A 15857-nucleotide genomic window follows, 5' to 3' on the forward strand; every position below is an offset into this window, starting at 1 on the left:
TGACTCTATAAAATAATTCCAATCTGTTGTTGAGTTTCTGTGATGACTGAGTCTACCAGAAGAAAAATGTACTCCAACCAGTGCAAAATTTGCTATCAGAGGAGAAAAATGAGGCTTGGGAAAGAATCAGAAAAGAGGAAGCCAGAATTGTGCTTGGCATTACTCACAATAATAGAGAATATTGTTTTCATTTGCTTATGAACTGATGAAGCCAAGACATTACTCCTGGGTATTCTTCACAGTTAATAATGTGTATTGCTTTAGGAGGGAAACAATACAAATCCTCAGGCAAAACTTACACTACTTGACATATTTCTTTCTGTACAAAAGGAGAGTTTAGCTATAGCATTGAAATTCACTAAAGTTTCAGAATTTTTTAAATTTCAATTTTACTTTAAACTAGAACAGATATTCTTGACTCTTATGTTTGTGATGGAAATAGGAAGCATTTCTATTTCCCTGTCTCCTATCTCTCATATGTAAGGTTTACTCAGTTGATTTTCCTATCTGCTTCATCCACATCTGTCTTGCTCTCTTATAGCCTCAAAATTTATTCTACTTACTGCCATCCCTATGTTTTCCAATATTTAAATCTTCATTTCTCTTTCTTATCTACTCCAGACTTTATTTCTATTTAAGTGAGCTACATCCACCCTCCACCCCTACCCCACTTCCTGTCCCCTGCCTTTGATATAAAGGATTCCAACAGCAGCACTGCCCACTCTCAGTTAAACTGCAAAAGCCAAGAACTGTAGTTGCATTTATTTCAGTTCTATATTTATATAGACTACTGATAGCAATATTTGCTTTTAAAGGCAAAAGTTTTGGAGAAAATTACTTTTCAATGACTACAACTTTAAAGATTAAGATTTTTTATGTGTGTGTGTATGTATGTGTGTGTTTCACTCAGTCATGTCCAACTGTTTGCAACCCCATGGATGATAGACTACCAGGCTCCTCTGTCCATGGAATTTTCCAGGCAAGGATACCAGCGGGTTGCCATTTCTTTCTTCAGGGTATCTTCCCAACCCAGGGATTGAACCCAGGTCTCCTGCATTATAGGAGACAGATGCTTTACCATCTGATCTACTAGGGAAGCCCCAAGATTTTTTATAGCACAGCAATAAAATGATTTTATTTAAATCACTAAATGTATGAGTGAAGTTGATTTTTTTTAAACAACTACTTCTCATTTAAAAAATGACATAAATCTATTCTTACCCTGTGAAAAATTCTACAACAGACAGATTTTCATTACCAAGTGAAAAATTAATCCCAGTGGTAATTTGATTCAGTTGCTTTAAACACAGACAATGGTGTGGCTGCATGGTATTCAATAGCAAAACAATTTAAGATTTTCAAAATATATTTTAGACATTTTCTAAATAAGTATATAAAGAAACATACATTATACTAAGTAAAATGCATTATACTAAGAAATATGCAAATGGCACGATTATAATAAGGAGTGAATATTAATAAATTAAATAAATTTTAATATTAATACATTATACGATCTGAAAAGCAAAAATTCTGATTTGGGGGTCTGTGAAAGAAAAGATTAAAAGAACACAAAAATAACCAAACCTCACATAAGTGAAAGTGAAAGTGGCTCAGTCGTGTCCGACTCTTTGCGACTCCACGGACTATACAGTCCATGGAATTCTCCAGGCCAGAATACTGGAGTGGATAGCCTTTCCCTTTTCCAGGGTATCTTCCCAACCCAGGGGTTGAACTCAGGTCTCACACTGCAGGCTGATTCTTTACCAGCTGAGCCACAAGGGAAACCTAAACCCCACATAATTTCTTTCAAATTTCTTTTAGTTTCTTCTAACGAGTTTCTGGGCATGCCTCAGAGATGATGAACAACTGGAAATCTTGAAGCTCTGAATGGTTGAGCAGGCATTGTAGATGTGGAAAAACCATGGGCAAGCTCAACAGAACTCATCTGTGAGCCAAGACTTAATTAGCTGCATTTTTATACCTTTTTCTTCAATTATGTTCATCCTGATGTTGACCTTGAAACCCACCTTTATTACTCTAACTGCCAAGTCATTATGCACTTAGAACAAAAGACACTTGAAAGAGGGCAGAGTCACTAATGTTGCAAGAGATTTGAATGTCTAGTCTTTACACATTAAAAACTTTCAGATTTAATATCACTGAAATTTTAAAGTTTCTTGGTTTTCTTTTACAAGAAGGGAAAGAATTTAAGTTTCATTTGTTTTAAAGAATGCTTCTGCAATGCAGGAGACCTGAGTTCAATCCCTGGGTCAGGAAGATCCGCTAGAGTAGGAAATGGCAACCCACTCCAGTGTTCTTGCTGGGGAAATCTCATGGACAGAGGAACCTGTTGAGCTATAATCCATCGGGTCACAAAGAGTCGGACAGGGCTGAGCATGCATGTGTGTGATCTTGGCAAGTAACTTAACCTAAACTCCAAGTCTCTAACTGAGAAAGCCTAAACTCAGTTTCTTCTTTCATTAAAGTGGACAAAAATAATAGTGCTTACCTCATATGATTGCTGTGAGGATAAGATGAACAAATACATTCAAGTATTTAGCACAATGCCTGATATGGTACCTCATAGTTCTTCCCAAGGTGACTGCAATATAATTCGATAGACTGAAGCAGTAAAAACAATGACGTGATACGACGACTAAAATACAAACCCTCCTTCTGAGAGCACTGTTGTTTTCAGTCACCACAAAAGTTTCAACTAATCCTCCAAGTGCTCAAAGTAGTACTGCCCGGAGTTCGAGGAGTGGGGCAGATTTACCTCACTGTGACATCCTCTAGCAGTGATTCACAGACTTGAAATAATGGATATTAGAATTTGGGATTTTGGAGACTGACATAGCAAGAGAGAATTTAAACTACCTCCTATGATTATATCACTAAAAAGCAGGCTAAGATTTAACACCCTCAACACTTTGCTATATATTATCCACTCTCAGATATATAGAACAAGACAGTGGATGCAGGAGCAAAATTCTTTTATATTTTGTTTATTTTATATATCTAAATCTCTGGATCCACAACTTGGTGGGTACCCACAATTTGTTCTCCTATAATGCTTGGAGTACTGCTAGGCATAGCCATGCTTACGTGATAAGTTGCTTCAGTAATGTCCAGCTCTTTGTAACCTTATGGACTGTAGCACTCCAGGCTCCTCTGTCCATGGGATTCTCCAGGCAGGAATACTGGAGTGGGTTGTCATGCCCTCCTCCATGGGATCTTTCTGACCCAGGGATCAAACCCGTGTCTCCTGCAGCTCCTGCACTGCAGGTGGATTCTTCACCATTAGCCACTAGGGAAGCTCTGCATAGCCATGCTGCTAAGTCGCTTCAGTCGCGTCCGACTCTGTGTGACCCCAAAGACAGCAGCCCACCAGGATCCCCCGTCCCTGGGATTCTCCAGGCAAGAACACTGGAGTGGGTTGCCATTTCTTTCTCCAATGCATGAAAGTGAAAAGTGAAAGTGAAGTCACCCTGTCGTGCCCGACTCTTAGCAACCCCATGAACTGCAGCCTACCAGGCTCCTCCATCCGTGGGATTTTCCAGGCAAGAGTACTGGAGTGGGGTGCCATTGCCTTCTCCATAGATGTCACCAAAATTAGTTTAAAAGCTACAGTAGCTACAACTGAGAGTCAAAGGTTCAATCAAAGCCTTTCTAAAATGGATTCCCCACTGAATCTCTGCAGTATCACAGTAGTTTCTGATCACAGTAGTATCAAAGTATTAATGCTACATAGTAGGGTTATCACAGTAGAAGCATCACAGGAATATCTCTTGACATAGAGATAAGATTGAAAAAAATCTTCTACAGAGACTTGGTGAAAGACTCAAATGGGGTACTGGCTAAGACTTCACCAATTAATATCCTTTGATTCCCATTCTATTTGTAGTTTAATTTCTGATTCTTAATTCTCATCCTATTCAGGCTTCCCTGGTGGCTCAGACAGTAAAGAATCTAATGGCAATGCAGGAGACCTGGGTTCAATTCCCCGGGTTGGAAAGATTCCCTAGAGAAGAGAATGGCTACTCACTCCAAAATTCTTGCCTGGAGAATTCCCTGGACGGAGGAGTCTGGCGGGCCATAGTCTATGGGATCGCAAAGAGTTGGACACGACTGAGCTACTAACACTTTCACACTTTCATCCTATCCAGCCTAATGGCTACTCGTTTCAGGACAACTGTAAAACTAACACTGACTTTAAAAAACATTAATTGCAGAATAAAATATAACCTCAAATAATAATAGTATCCTTTTCACACCTATTTCAGTCAATCTGGAAGCCCAGGCTAATAATCATTGTCATTTCTTTTCTTTAGGTTGATTCTCACTAGAATCTTAACTTGATATCCTCAATTAATATATAATAAAAAACTAAAATCGAACATTTAAAAGAATCATCATTCTTTTTACTCTGTGAGGTAATAGCAAACATACCCATTTTAGGTTCTGAAATTTCAGATTTTAGGCAAAAGTGCTATACAATATAGGGTGGCCAGAAAATGCTTATGATAGTAGGAAGAAGATATAAATGAGTTTACACACGAAACATACAGAAAGTTTAAAGACATATTACATTATTTTACAAAATGATTAATAAAGTTTTCAGATAGATTAAACAATTATTTAGCTATTAATAAGAGGCACTAGCTCACAAATGTTTAATCAATAGATAATTGCATGGGATTCTCAAAGCAAGGAGAGAAACAAGCAAATGATCATCATGAGTTGTACTGCTGATATGATTAAACATAATAACATGGACTTTGAAAATAGATTTTGTGTAAAATGGATGTATGTATGGATAATGTGAACACCTATTCATTCCATTTAGAGTAATAAATGAATAAAACTTTTCCTTTTATGGGGAAATTATTGAAGCCCTTTGCAACCAAGTAAGTGATATGGTTCTTTTCTTTGGTCAGGTTATTTAAGGATCCCTTGGCTCTGATAGGTATTTCTTCAATTTCTCCTCTTTCTTCATAAAGAAGTAAATTTTCCTACTTTTCTGAGATCTTTCAACTTTCTCTTCACCAATCATTACTCAACAGCCTTTAAATATAATCAGGTGTTTGCCATCTTAAGTATCACGTCTATCTTCCTCATACCCTCTTCCAGAGTCTACCATAATTCTCTCTTTTTAAAAGGAAACTACTTTTTGAGTTTTCTAAGTTTCTGTCTCTATTTCTTAATGTTGGTTAGTATGGATTCAGCTCCATTGATTAAATAAATTACTCTTGCCAAGACAACCAATAACCTTTTGGTTGCTAAAGTCAAAGTCTTTAGTAATACCTTGCTTGATTTTTTTGGCACCATGTGATACTGTTGACCCTTCCTTCTTTTAACATTTTTTTTTTTTTTTTTAGTTCCAAGATGCTGTCACTTTTCTTTGTTTTTTCCTTCTACAGCTTTTTACTTGTCATTGGAGTGTAAAGCCCCATCTATTCTACTCCAAATGACCAGTCAAAGCCAATCATATAGTTTTATTCATCTTGCTATGGGTGAGAAATCCTTACCTATTTTGGATCAGTGAGATGTAAAAAGAGGCTTGTTGGGAGATTTAGGGAAGAAAGGCTTTGCTTGTAAGAGACAGCTACTGAAAACTTGGTTCTCTCTCCTTATAAACTTGAAAGAGGAAGCTTGTTATCTTCAACTGTCATAGGTAGCCATCTGATAATTATGAGAGGAACCAATTTTAGGATAGAGCCAACAATATGAATGGAAGAGTGGAGAGGGGAAAAACCCCAAGTATTTAAAATTATCTTTGTTGTTCAGTTGTCAAGTGCAACTGTTAGCGACCCCATGGACTGCAGCATGCCAGGCTCCTCTGTCCTCTACTGTTTTGCTCAAGTTCATGTCCGTTGAATTGGTGATGCTATCTAATGATCTCATCCTCTGCTGCCCTCTTTTTATTTTGCCTTTAGTCTTTCCCAGCATCAGGCTCTTTTCCAGTTATCTAACTGAAGGTTAATCTGAGGCTAGCCTAGATTTGTCTACTTACGTTAGTGAAATATTTCTTTAATGTTCAAGACTAAAATTTTCTATAGCTTGTGGTAGAAAAAACCTTACTGATAAAATCTTTAGCCATTTCTTCTCTGTAATTCTAAGAATATGTCATATGTTGGTGTTCCGTGGAGCTCTGTGTCTTCTGTCTTATTCATAACTCAGTTATGACTTATGTTTTAATGATTGCTAAATTTGTATCATCAACTAAGACTTCTCTCCTGAACTCCTGAAAAATATATCTAAATATCCACTGAAAATTTCCACTCAGATTTTCTAGAAGATATCTCAAATCAACATTTTAACTTTTTTTTGTTGTTGCACAGCATAGTATGTAGACTCTTAATTCCCTGAGCAGGGATTGAACTCCTGCCTCCTGCTTTGGAAGCATGGTGTCTTAAGCACTGACCTTCCAGGGAGGTCTTAAATCAACATATTAAAACTTAAACTCCCTTCCTCTCTTCCACTTCCACTTGTTACTCGTTTTGCCACCCCACCTCAGTGAATGGCACATCATGACTCATACAAATTAGAAACCTGGTTATCAATCTTAGAACTATTATCTGTCTTTTATGCCCTATGTACAGTCAATCACAAGATCATGTTGGCTCTATCTTTTAAGAATATACCAAGTCTTTGCATTTCCTCTCTACCACTCATTGCTTCCATCCACTCTCCCTTGGATTACAAGAGAAGCTTTGTAAATTGTTCCATGGCCTCAAATCTTTCTCCTTTCCAATTCTTTCTCAGAAAACCTGTCAAAGTGCTCTTCAGGTAAAAATTTAATGATGCTTTCCCCTGTTTAAAACACTTCTTCCCATTTCTTTCAGGATAAAGCTCAGCATAGTCTGGTTTATGCTTATACTTCTGGCCTTATTTTCACACCATCCTTCTCTCTTGCTGCTGCTGCTAAGTCGCTTCAGTCGTGTCCGACTCTGTGCAACCCCATAGACAGCAGCCCACCAGGCTCCCCCGTCCCTGGGATTCTCCAGGCAAGAACACTGGAGTGGGTTGCCATTTCCTTCTCCAATGCAGGAAAGTGAAGAGTGAAAGTGAAGTCGCTCAGTCCTTCTGACTCTTAGCGACCCCATGGACACAGCCTACCAGGCTCCTCTGTCCATGGATTTTCCAGGCAAGAGTACTGGAGTGGGGTGCCACTGCCTACTCCATTCCTTCTCTCTTAACTTTCTTCAATTTCTTTACTAAATAGGTGTCCTTTCCAGGTGCTCTCCCAGCCCTGTATTCCATCCTCACAGGACTGTATTTATCTGCAGTGCTGGATATTGCTCAATAGGCAGATTAATAACATGTGTAACACCTGCAAACCAGGATATTAACAATTATTTTGGGTAAAATAATTTGACATTTAATTTATATTTTTAAAAAAGCACTGAAGCATTCATCAATGGAAAAAATCACTTAAGTTACAAAGAAAGTATGTGATTGTGTAGAGTATATGTTATGAAGCACAATTACAAAATGAACATTCATGAGCTTAAGAACTAGAGTTAAGAACCACAATTCAGCTGAAGAAACAGAATACTACTACTACTACTATCAGCTTTCTCCTTGATCATCCTATCCCTAGATCCTATCTCTTTAGAGACAACCATAATCCTAAATTTTATGCTAACCATTCCCTTATAAAAAGTTTTCTCACTCATATACTTATGTCTAAATAATATATTTTAGTTTTACTTGTTTTTGAGACATAAATATGGAACTCTTTTTAACTGATTCAGTTACATTTGCTTTATTTTTTGCTCTTGATGTATGCCATCACCCGAAACTTGTTCCTCACTCAAACTATGCTTCTAAAGTTTATACATGTTATCCTAATTATAGCTAACAAGTGTTCATTGCTGCAAAATATTCCTTTGTGTAAATAACAGAATTTACTTTCTCACATTCTTTGTAATAGACAGATTTATCCAGTTTTCTACCATTGTAAGCTTTACAAGTATCTTCAATGACATACACAAGAATTTTGCTAGGATATCTTAGGAGGGCAATTGTTGGAATGTTGGATATATTCATATTCAGCTTTTATAAGAAAATTTATTGTCAATGTGATTGTGTTTTATACTCTTTCAAGAGGTATAAAGGAGTGCCCACTACTCTTATACTTGGAAACAGCTTACAGTTTAATACTTCTTAATTTTTGATAGTCTAGTAGGTTTAAAATAACATCTTTTTGCTTTTTTCCTGATTGATAAAAAGTTCAGTTTTAATATTAATTTACTCTCCCAATTGCTTTTATTTTTACCATACTTTTGGTATTGTGTTATCCATCTTTTCATATTTTTGGTAGGAGTTTTAAAAAATATATTCTGGAATATTAGTCTCTTGTCCTTCATATATGTTGCAGTTATCTTCTCAGTTAGCACTTTCTTTTTACTCCTTTAATGGTGATTTAACATGAAGTATTATAATCACCTACTTATCACTCAGCCTATCTCACCAGACTAACAGGTTCTAGAGGTAAGACACCACACTATATCTTATTCATTTTTGCACCCTAACATCTAGCAAGACCTCAACACACAGTAGGGCTGCTTCATACATACAGTTGCTCATTAAGTGTTTAATGAATGAATGACAGAATGAATGAGTTGCTATGATTTTACAGGTGATGAATCAATCTTTTAGTGGTCAAATTTCATTGTTTACAAATTGGTTACACTATGATGCTGAATCAGAGCTCAGAAAGTATACACTATACAATTTCCTGCACTTGTACTTCAAAGGTGGGTGTCAGGCATTAATAAGAGGTGATAAATTTTCAGAGAGGTGGCAGGATGTTGTTTATAAAAATTCATTACCAGCTCTGAACATTTGGCAATATTCACTTTTCATTTTTTTCAACACACTTACAGTTAGCCAAACTCCCTATTGTAGGATAGTGTTTAGCCTAAATTTATCACAAAGTTAGAAATGATGTTAAGACACAAGATATGGATTACATATTACAATGGATATGCAAGGTTCATGGTTTGTGTCATTAATTTGAAATTGGTTACCTTTTTAGTAATGGTGTCCGGAGGTACATCCCGCCTCCCAAGAGGATAAGGATTCCATTGGCCACTAGGAGAAACATCTTCTTGTCCATTGTCTAAAATGTTGCTTTGCTGGGACGGGGTCTATTGCAAAAATGGTATGGCATTCTTTAGTGATGTAATAGAAGTTTATCATAGTTTTCTGAAAAGAGTCCCTAATGATTATGGTAAAATTACTTTTTTTAAATTGCAGAAAAACATATATCCTAAACTGGAGGTACTTTTATCCACTATTTACTTGATAAGAATTGTAAATTAATAGCTTTTTGGAAGCAATGAGGAATTCAATTAAAATAACCATCTTAGAGTTATTTACTGAATTTTAAAGAGAAGTTTAAATTTGCAGTACTGGAATAAAAATAATCAGAATAAAATTAACCAATTGTTAAAACCACATTTAAAAGTTGCTTAAGTTACTTCTTTAGTATGATCTTAGCATTTAGAATATAAACTGAAACCATACAGTACACAGTATGTAATTTCTAATATTCCAAACCATAATCTAAAACAAATTTTATAAAGCTGTACTGATTCTGGGAGAATGTGTCTTGCACTAATCTACAATGATGTTAACACTAGCATAGTGTGAGATTCATGGTACTATGACATTATCTATAGATCACTTAGAGGAAAAACTAACATATCAAAAAGTATTGGGCTGTTAGAATTTTGGTTTAAATAAATCATAATTGTTTTGACTCCAAATTTATTTATGTAGATCATTTATATATTAAAGATTAAACTCTTCATATATATTTTATTTTTGGCTGGTTAACTGCTTATTATTTTTTAACAAATAACAATTCTCCTGTCTCTGTTATTATTACTAGTATATATTTTGGGAGGCATTTGTAATCTGATCTAAGTAACAGAAGGTAATCATACACCAAGAGAAAGCCTCCTATGGAGGGCTACAGTAGTGGGATATTTTTCCTGTCGAAGCAGATTAACTTTTTGTATAGACTTTTTTCTCCTTTAGCCTATAGGATATACAAGCACTGCCTGATTTCCTGGGGAATTCTTATATGGTGAGATATTATAGTCAGTGTTTCTTATGCCATTTACCCCACATATTTTGGAGGATCCCTATGGATAGAGAAAGTCTGGTTAGAGAGTGTATGTGCAGTTCTTTGTGTGAAGAATTGTCCTCCAACCCTGGAATGAGAGAACTGGGCCATTCTCTTCATAATATGGTGCAGATGCATGGCTTGCCAGGCTTCATTCAGTTATACTGAGTGGTCCTAACTGTTCTCCTTTATAAAACAATTATATAATGATCCTATCTGCATTTTGATTACATGCATTTTAAAAAAGCATTGCTTGGAACTGTTAAAAATAATATTTACTATGACAAAATTTATTAAAATTTAGGTGAAATTTTTCTGGGGTCTAGTGGATATAGTGAAAGTAAGGAAATAATTCAGTTTTCTTCTTGTATTTTTGACTGTGTGAATTCCTTTTTTAAGAGTATTAGAAAGTATGAAAAAAGAGAAAAAGGTAGTGAATTGAGGCTCCTGGGTTAGTTAGGAATGAATTTACCTGTGTTTGCTTGAAAATCAGATACAGGTTAACATATTTAAGACGACTTCCCTGGTGGCTCAGATGTTAAAGCATCTCCCTACAATGTGGGAGATCCAGGTTTGATCCCTGGGTTGGGAAGATCCCCTGGAGAAGGAAATGTCTACCCATTCCAGTATTCTTGCCTGGAAAACCCCATGGATGGAGGAGCCTGGTAGGTTACAGTCCATGGGGTCACAAAGAGTGGGACACGACTGAGTGACTTCACTTTAACATATGTGACATATATATTACTTGAAAATAACCAGACAGCTCTTCAATGACCATCTGCCTGATTTCAAGCATTAATTTTCTAATCTTTATCTTTTAGAGATTAGTGTTTATATATGCCCATGCATAATTTTTCTAGCTAATATTATGAAAAATAAAATTTTTTAAATTAAGCAGTTAAAATACAGTTATGCAGAGTGGGCACTACTGGACAGTTTTCTTTTTGAATTTTTAGTATGCATGTCATTGCTGGTTTGATTTCTTTGCCAGTAAAGCGGGATTATAAATATATTCAACTAGCTCGGTCTGTGGAACACAGTTTTGCAAAGTGGCCAGAATTAAGCACAAATAATCCTTTTTTTCTCCATTTCATTCCCATCTTTATCACTATTTCCTCTACTAAACTTCCGTCAGCTGCCCCGACATGACTCTTAGTCACAGAGAACAACTGAACTTGCAAGATTCTTTTTAATGTTAAAAAGGCTAAAACCCTTAGTCAAAATCCTAAGATCATGATGATATAGATTCTTCATTCATTTACCGATTAATCTTTCTCTTTTTAAAATTAGAACAACTCCATCAATTTCTGTATGTTACAGGAGCCAAAGAGAACATAAATACACAGACACATGAAAAAAAAAATACTTTGACTAGACAACAAGAGTAAGGAATTTCCTGAAAGCAATTTCCTTTATTCATTTCCAGAATGCTCTGGCTTCTTTGTTTCTCTTAAGTAAGACACTTGAGGAGTGACTTTGGTTTTCAAACGTGGAAATACTGTGAAAACATTTATTTATGTTTGGGAGGGAGGAATCCAAAAGAGAATTATGTAGTGGGTTCACATTTTTTATCAAAAGGAATAAGTATAGCTATTTACCAAAAAAAATACTTTCAATAAAGTGCTCCTGAACTGTCCAAAAATGCAGTTGTTTAGTGGTTAAAATTTTATGAAATGTTAAAAGGAGCAACCAAAAAGTGTAAAAAGAATAATGAAGCTATCATTTATTATTTCAAAGAACATAACCAATTGAGTTCAGTTTTCATTCAATTATCTTTAGTATCACATTCGAGTTATTTTCTTTAGATACTTTAAAAGATTAAGAATTAGTCTTTTCCTCACCACATATATATATAACCAATTAAACATAAAATATGTGGAAAAGCATCACAATATAGGATTTCTTCAAGCTTCTAAATTCTGCAGATCCTTAATATTTCAAAATAAAAGAGAAAATGGTCAGTGTGATTTACTTAAAAGTCAGAAATTACACTTAAGAAATTCAGTAACGTTAGAAGAAGTTTTGCTGAACAGACACTAGTCCAAAAAACAACTGCAAACATTTGCAGATTTAACATTTGTGATTTTGACTACTGCGAATGATCACAAGCCTCCATTGGAAGAAGTAATTTCTGATTTTGCTGAGACATAATGTGTATGAATATATGTGTCTTTGTGTGTCTATATATCTGTGTATGTACAAGCATGTATATGAGTTGTATGCATGCATGTGTGCATATGCGTGCCTCTTTGTGAGTATATGTGTATGTACAGGATTCACATATATGAGTAAATGGGCTTAGCTGCTCCTGAAGGTTTGCTCTTGACTGTTAATTGGTGGGGGCATTGCAAGCTTGGGAAATTAACTTATGGCAATTAGCTGGAAGAATTATATCAGAATAGTATTATAATTTGGCACTTTGCAAAGGTCTTGGGATATATTACTTAAGAACTCAAGGATTATTTTGCTTAGTAATTGGCACATAGTTCACAAAGGCACATAGTTAACAAATGTGTTGAAAACAACTTTCCCCAAAGTATTTTCAGTGAAATTATTGTTATATTATTCTTTTTCTGAAAAAAAGTAGGTCATAAAGACAAATATATATCAAGCTTGAATCTACATCATTATGATTTCACAGATATCAATCTGAAGATGGTAATGTAATATCCAGATGATCTTTAAGCTATTGTTTCATTATAACGGTGAGGAAGCATCTGTATGAGTACAAGATTATTTTGGTAGTTTTAGTCATTGTCTATGAGGAATTATGTGGATTTACAGACTGAAGGATTTTTTCATAATTAGAAAGATAAGTGAATCCTTCCTGAGTGATAGGTAGCCAATAATAGATGCAGCAAAATCAAGAGAAACTATAGGCATACATTAACTCAAGGTTCTACATAAATCTTGCTTTGCTTTCAGCAAACAAAACAGAACTGGAATTAAATAAATAACCCTTGGAACTTGGGTGAATGAATACATGTTGGATACTGGAACTATCTGATCCTGAGTAATGTGCATATATCTATAAGAAAGGACATTAGAAATTTAAAGAGTTTATGTGCAAACATTCTCTAATTCAATGATAGTAGAATGAGTATCAACTAATAAAACAGTGAGGTCATCTTCTTCCAGGCAAAATTATATTAAAATATTATTTAATACATGTTCCCATAATTTCAACTTCTCTTCCCCTGAAATTATAATTTATATTAGTGTCTGCTTCAATAGCCAATAAGTAGTAGGAGCTATGGAATAATATTATGGTGGTAGAAGTTAAAAAAAAGAACAAGAAAAAAAATTATCTATTTCTCCAGTGCAGAAGAGACCACACTATTTATATTGGCAGCTGGACACCTGCAGATAGGGTGTTGGAAAAGGCCAGTGATTTCTTTCCTAGTCTTGCATATCTCTGGAAAAGCAGTAGCATGGATGAGTAACTTGCAATTTTCTTAGGTTCACAACCTTTGGTCTTTTATTGCTACCAAACATATTTCTTGGTGATACTGAGTGCTCAAGAAATGCAAGCATATGTTGAAGAGTGGAAGGTAACTACTAGCATTTATTAAACTCAGCTAAATAAGAAAGTACTGTTTCTATAGCCCATAGGGGATGATTTGGGCTGTGATATATTTTGGATTAGTCAATGCATTCTATTTGTGTATTCTTTTGTGTTTCCTATTCTATACAATGGAGATAATACTTCCATTTATGGTTTTTGGTGAGGGTTGTGTGAAAAAATACATTTAAAGTATCTCATGGTACTAGGTACATAGTCGATTTTCAATAAATCTTAGTCTTTATTCTTCTCCTATCAAGATATCTATTTTTCCCACCATTAATGTGGATAATAAAAATGACAGTTTGAACTGACATTTTGCAATATTATATTTCTTTTGATAACATAAAATTTCAAGACATTAGCTAAGCTCATTTACAACAGAGCACATCCGAAGAAGCACACTGAACCATTAATAAAGTCACAGAAAGTGACCTTAAATGCTTTTTGGAGAGGCAGTTATAAATAAGAAATGAACAAATGAATGAATAAATGAATAAATAAATAAAGACAGAATACTAATAATTTATAATTCAATAGCACATGTGTATGTCTTACATGTTCTGGTAATAAGTACTATGAAATCTTTCAGGAAATTAGAATAAGCATCAAAAAAATGAAAATGTTAAAAAAGAAATTAATTTATCAAACTAATTTTTATGGTTTTTATTTGCATTCTGTTAATATCAAGAGATTCTATAAAGTTACCATAGAAACTGTAATTTACTATTTACAGTACAGAAAGCCTATATTTAGTTTGTAATCCATAAAAAATGTATAATACTAGACTTGGAATATAAGAAATATAAAAAAATAGAAATATTCAAAACATGTATCAAAATCTGAGGGAGCCTTTTCTTTTTATCCACTTAAATATTCATTGTTTAAATGCTTTATCAAGTGCAGAGTTCTTTAATCTTCATCAAAAAACAGTTATATCCTCTAACTAGTTTATTACAAGTTAGCCTAAAAGAAAATTTGGAAAAAAAAGAATTAGACACATTTTGGTAGCCTTAAAAAAAAAAAATCAGCAAACTGAAAAAAACAAATAAATTGCTGAATCAGGACTTCAGGTAGTATTAATACAAATAGCATCTTTTTGTCAATTACCATGAGGGAGTAGAGAGGTAGCAATCACACAAAGGTGCTCTCTCTGGGTACATAACTTGCAAAAAGACAATTTCAGTGTAACAGAAAAAATACAAAAGGATTCTCCTTTCTCCTAATTACAAGAAGTTAAGTCTTGCCAGCAGAGAGTGTGGGGAAAAGGCCTGGATTTCAGCTTCTGAATATTCCCTGGAAAAGGCACCATCTATAAAAAATGGATGCTGCAATTCCCTATCCAGTGCTTAATTGGCAATACATGAAAGCATTTACTTCAGTTCCTTAGGACACTTCATTCATTCTTTCTAGAACAACTCAGCATCATTTACCATAGCACATAAATAGAGAGGCAGTGTTATCATTCAGCAATTTTATGAATAAAAAGACAGCTCCAGTATTTTCAAGGGAGAATGAACAGTTTTGTTAATTTTATCTACTGAAAATGTTTATATTTTGATCTTACTCTATATTTTAGTGCAATTCTCATGGCTAACAATCATTTAGAGGCTCTCATGATATTTAAATAGCTGCTGCTGCTGCTGCTGCTAAGTCACTTCAGTCGTGTCCGACTCTGTGTGACCCCATGGACGACAGCCCACCAGGCTCCCCCGGTCCCTGGGATTCTCCAGGCAAGAACACTGGAGTGGGTTGCCATTTCCTTCTCCAATGCAGGAAAGTGAAAAGTGAAAGTGAAGTTGCTCAGTTGTGTCCGACCCTCAGCAACCCCATGGACTGCAGCCTACCCGGCTCCTCCGTCCATGGGATTTTCCAGGCAAGAGTACTGGAGTGGGGTTGCCATTGCCTTCTCCTAGCTAATATGTATTATTTTAAGTGGTAAGGTGAGAGTGTCGTAATAGATTTTTATATACTTGTAAATCAAAGGAAAATAATTTTTACCTATCTCCTTTCCTGGTGAGAAGAGTTTCCGGAAATTGAGCTTTAGTCATAGGACTGATTATCAATGGGTCAGTGGAGCCAGAAGGGAGACTCTGAGAGGCTGTACCTTAAGAAAGGTTAACCCTAAAGTTTCCCAGGAAAACCAAACAAATT

General features: G+C 35.2%; 1 protein-coding gene across 14 annotated transcripts in view; it reads right to left on the minus strand.

The window, feature by feature from the left end:
* Positions 1–15857, minus strand: part of LRRC7 (leucine rich repeat containing 7) — a 622091-nt gene that overhangs the window by 81021 nt on the left and 525213 nt on the right. For 8 of the 14 annotated variants that reach the window (XM_027536916.1, XM_027536918.1, XM_027536924.1 and 5 more), the window contains one exon: positions 9039–9158. The exons of 4 other annotated variants lie outside the window; for them this stretch is intronic. In XM_027536916.1, the coding sequence (XP_027392717.1) occupies positions 9039–9158 (120 nt within the window). Of the gene's footprint in view, positions 1–9038; positions 9159–15857 lie in introns of those variants that run through there. 2 more of the 14 variants (XM_027536928.1, XR_003510333.1) reach the window with 2 other exon arrangements.

The sequence above is a fragment of the Bos indicus x Bos taurus genome, chromosome 3, assembly GCF_003369695.1.
Source record: "Bos indicus x Bos taurus breed Angus x Brahman F1 hybrid chromosome 3, Bos_hybrid_MaternalHap_v2.0, whole genome shotgun sequence".
NCBI classification, from domain to species: domain Eukaryota; kingdom Metazoa; phylum Chordata; class Mammalia; order Artiodactyla; family Bovidae; genus Bos; species Bos indicus x Bos taurus.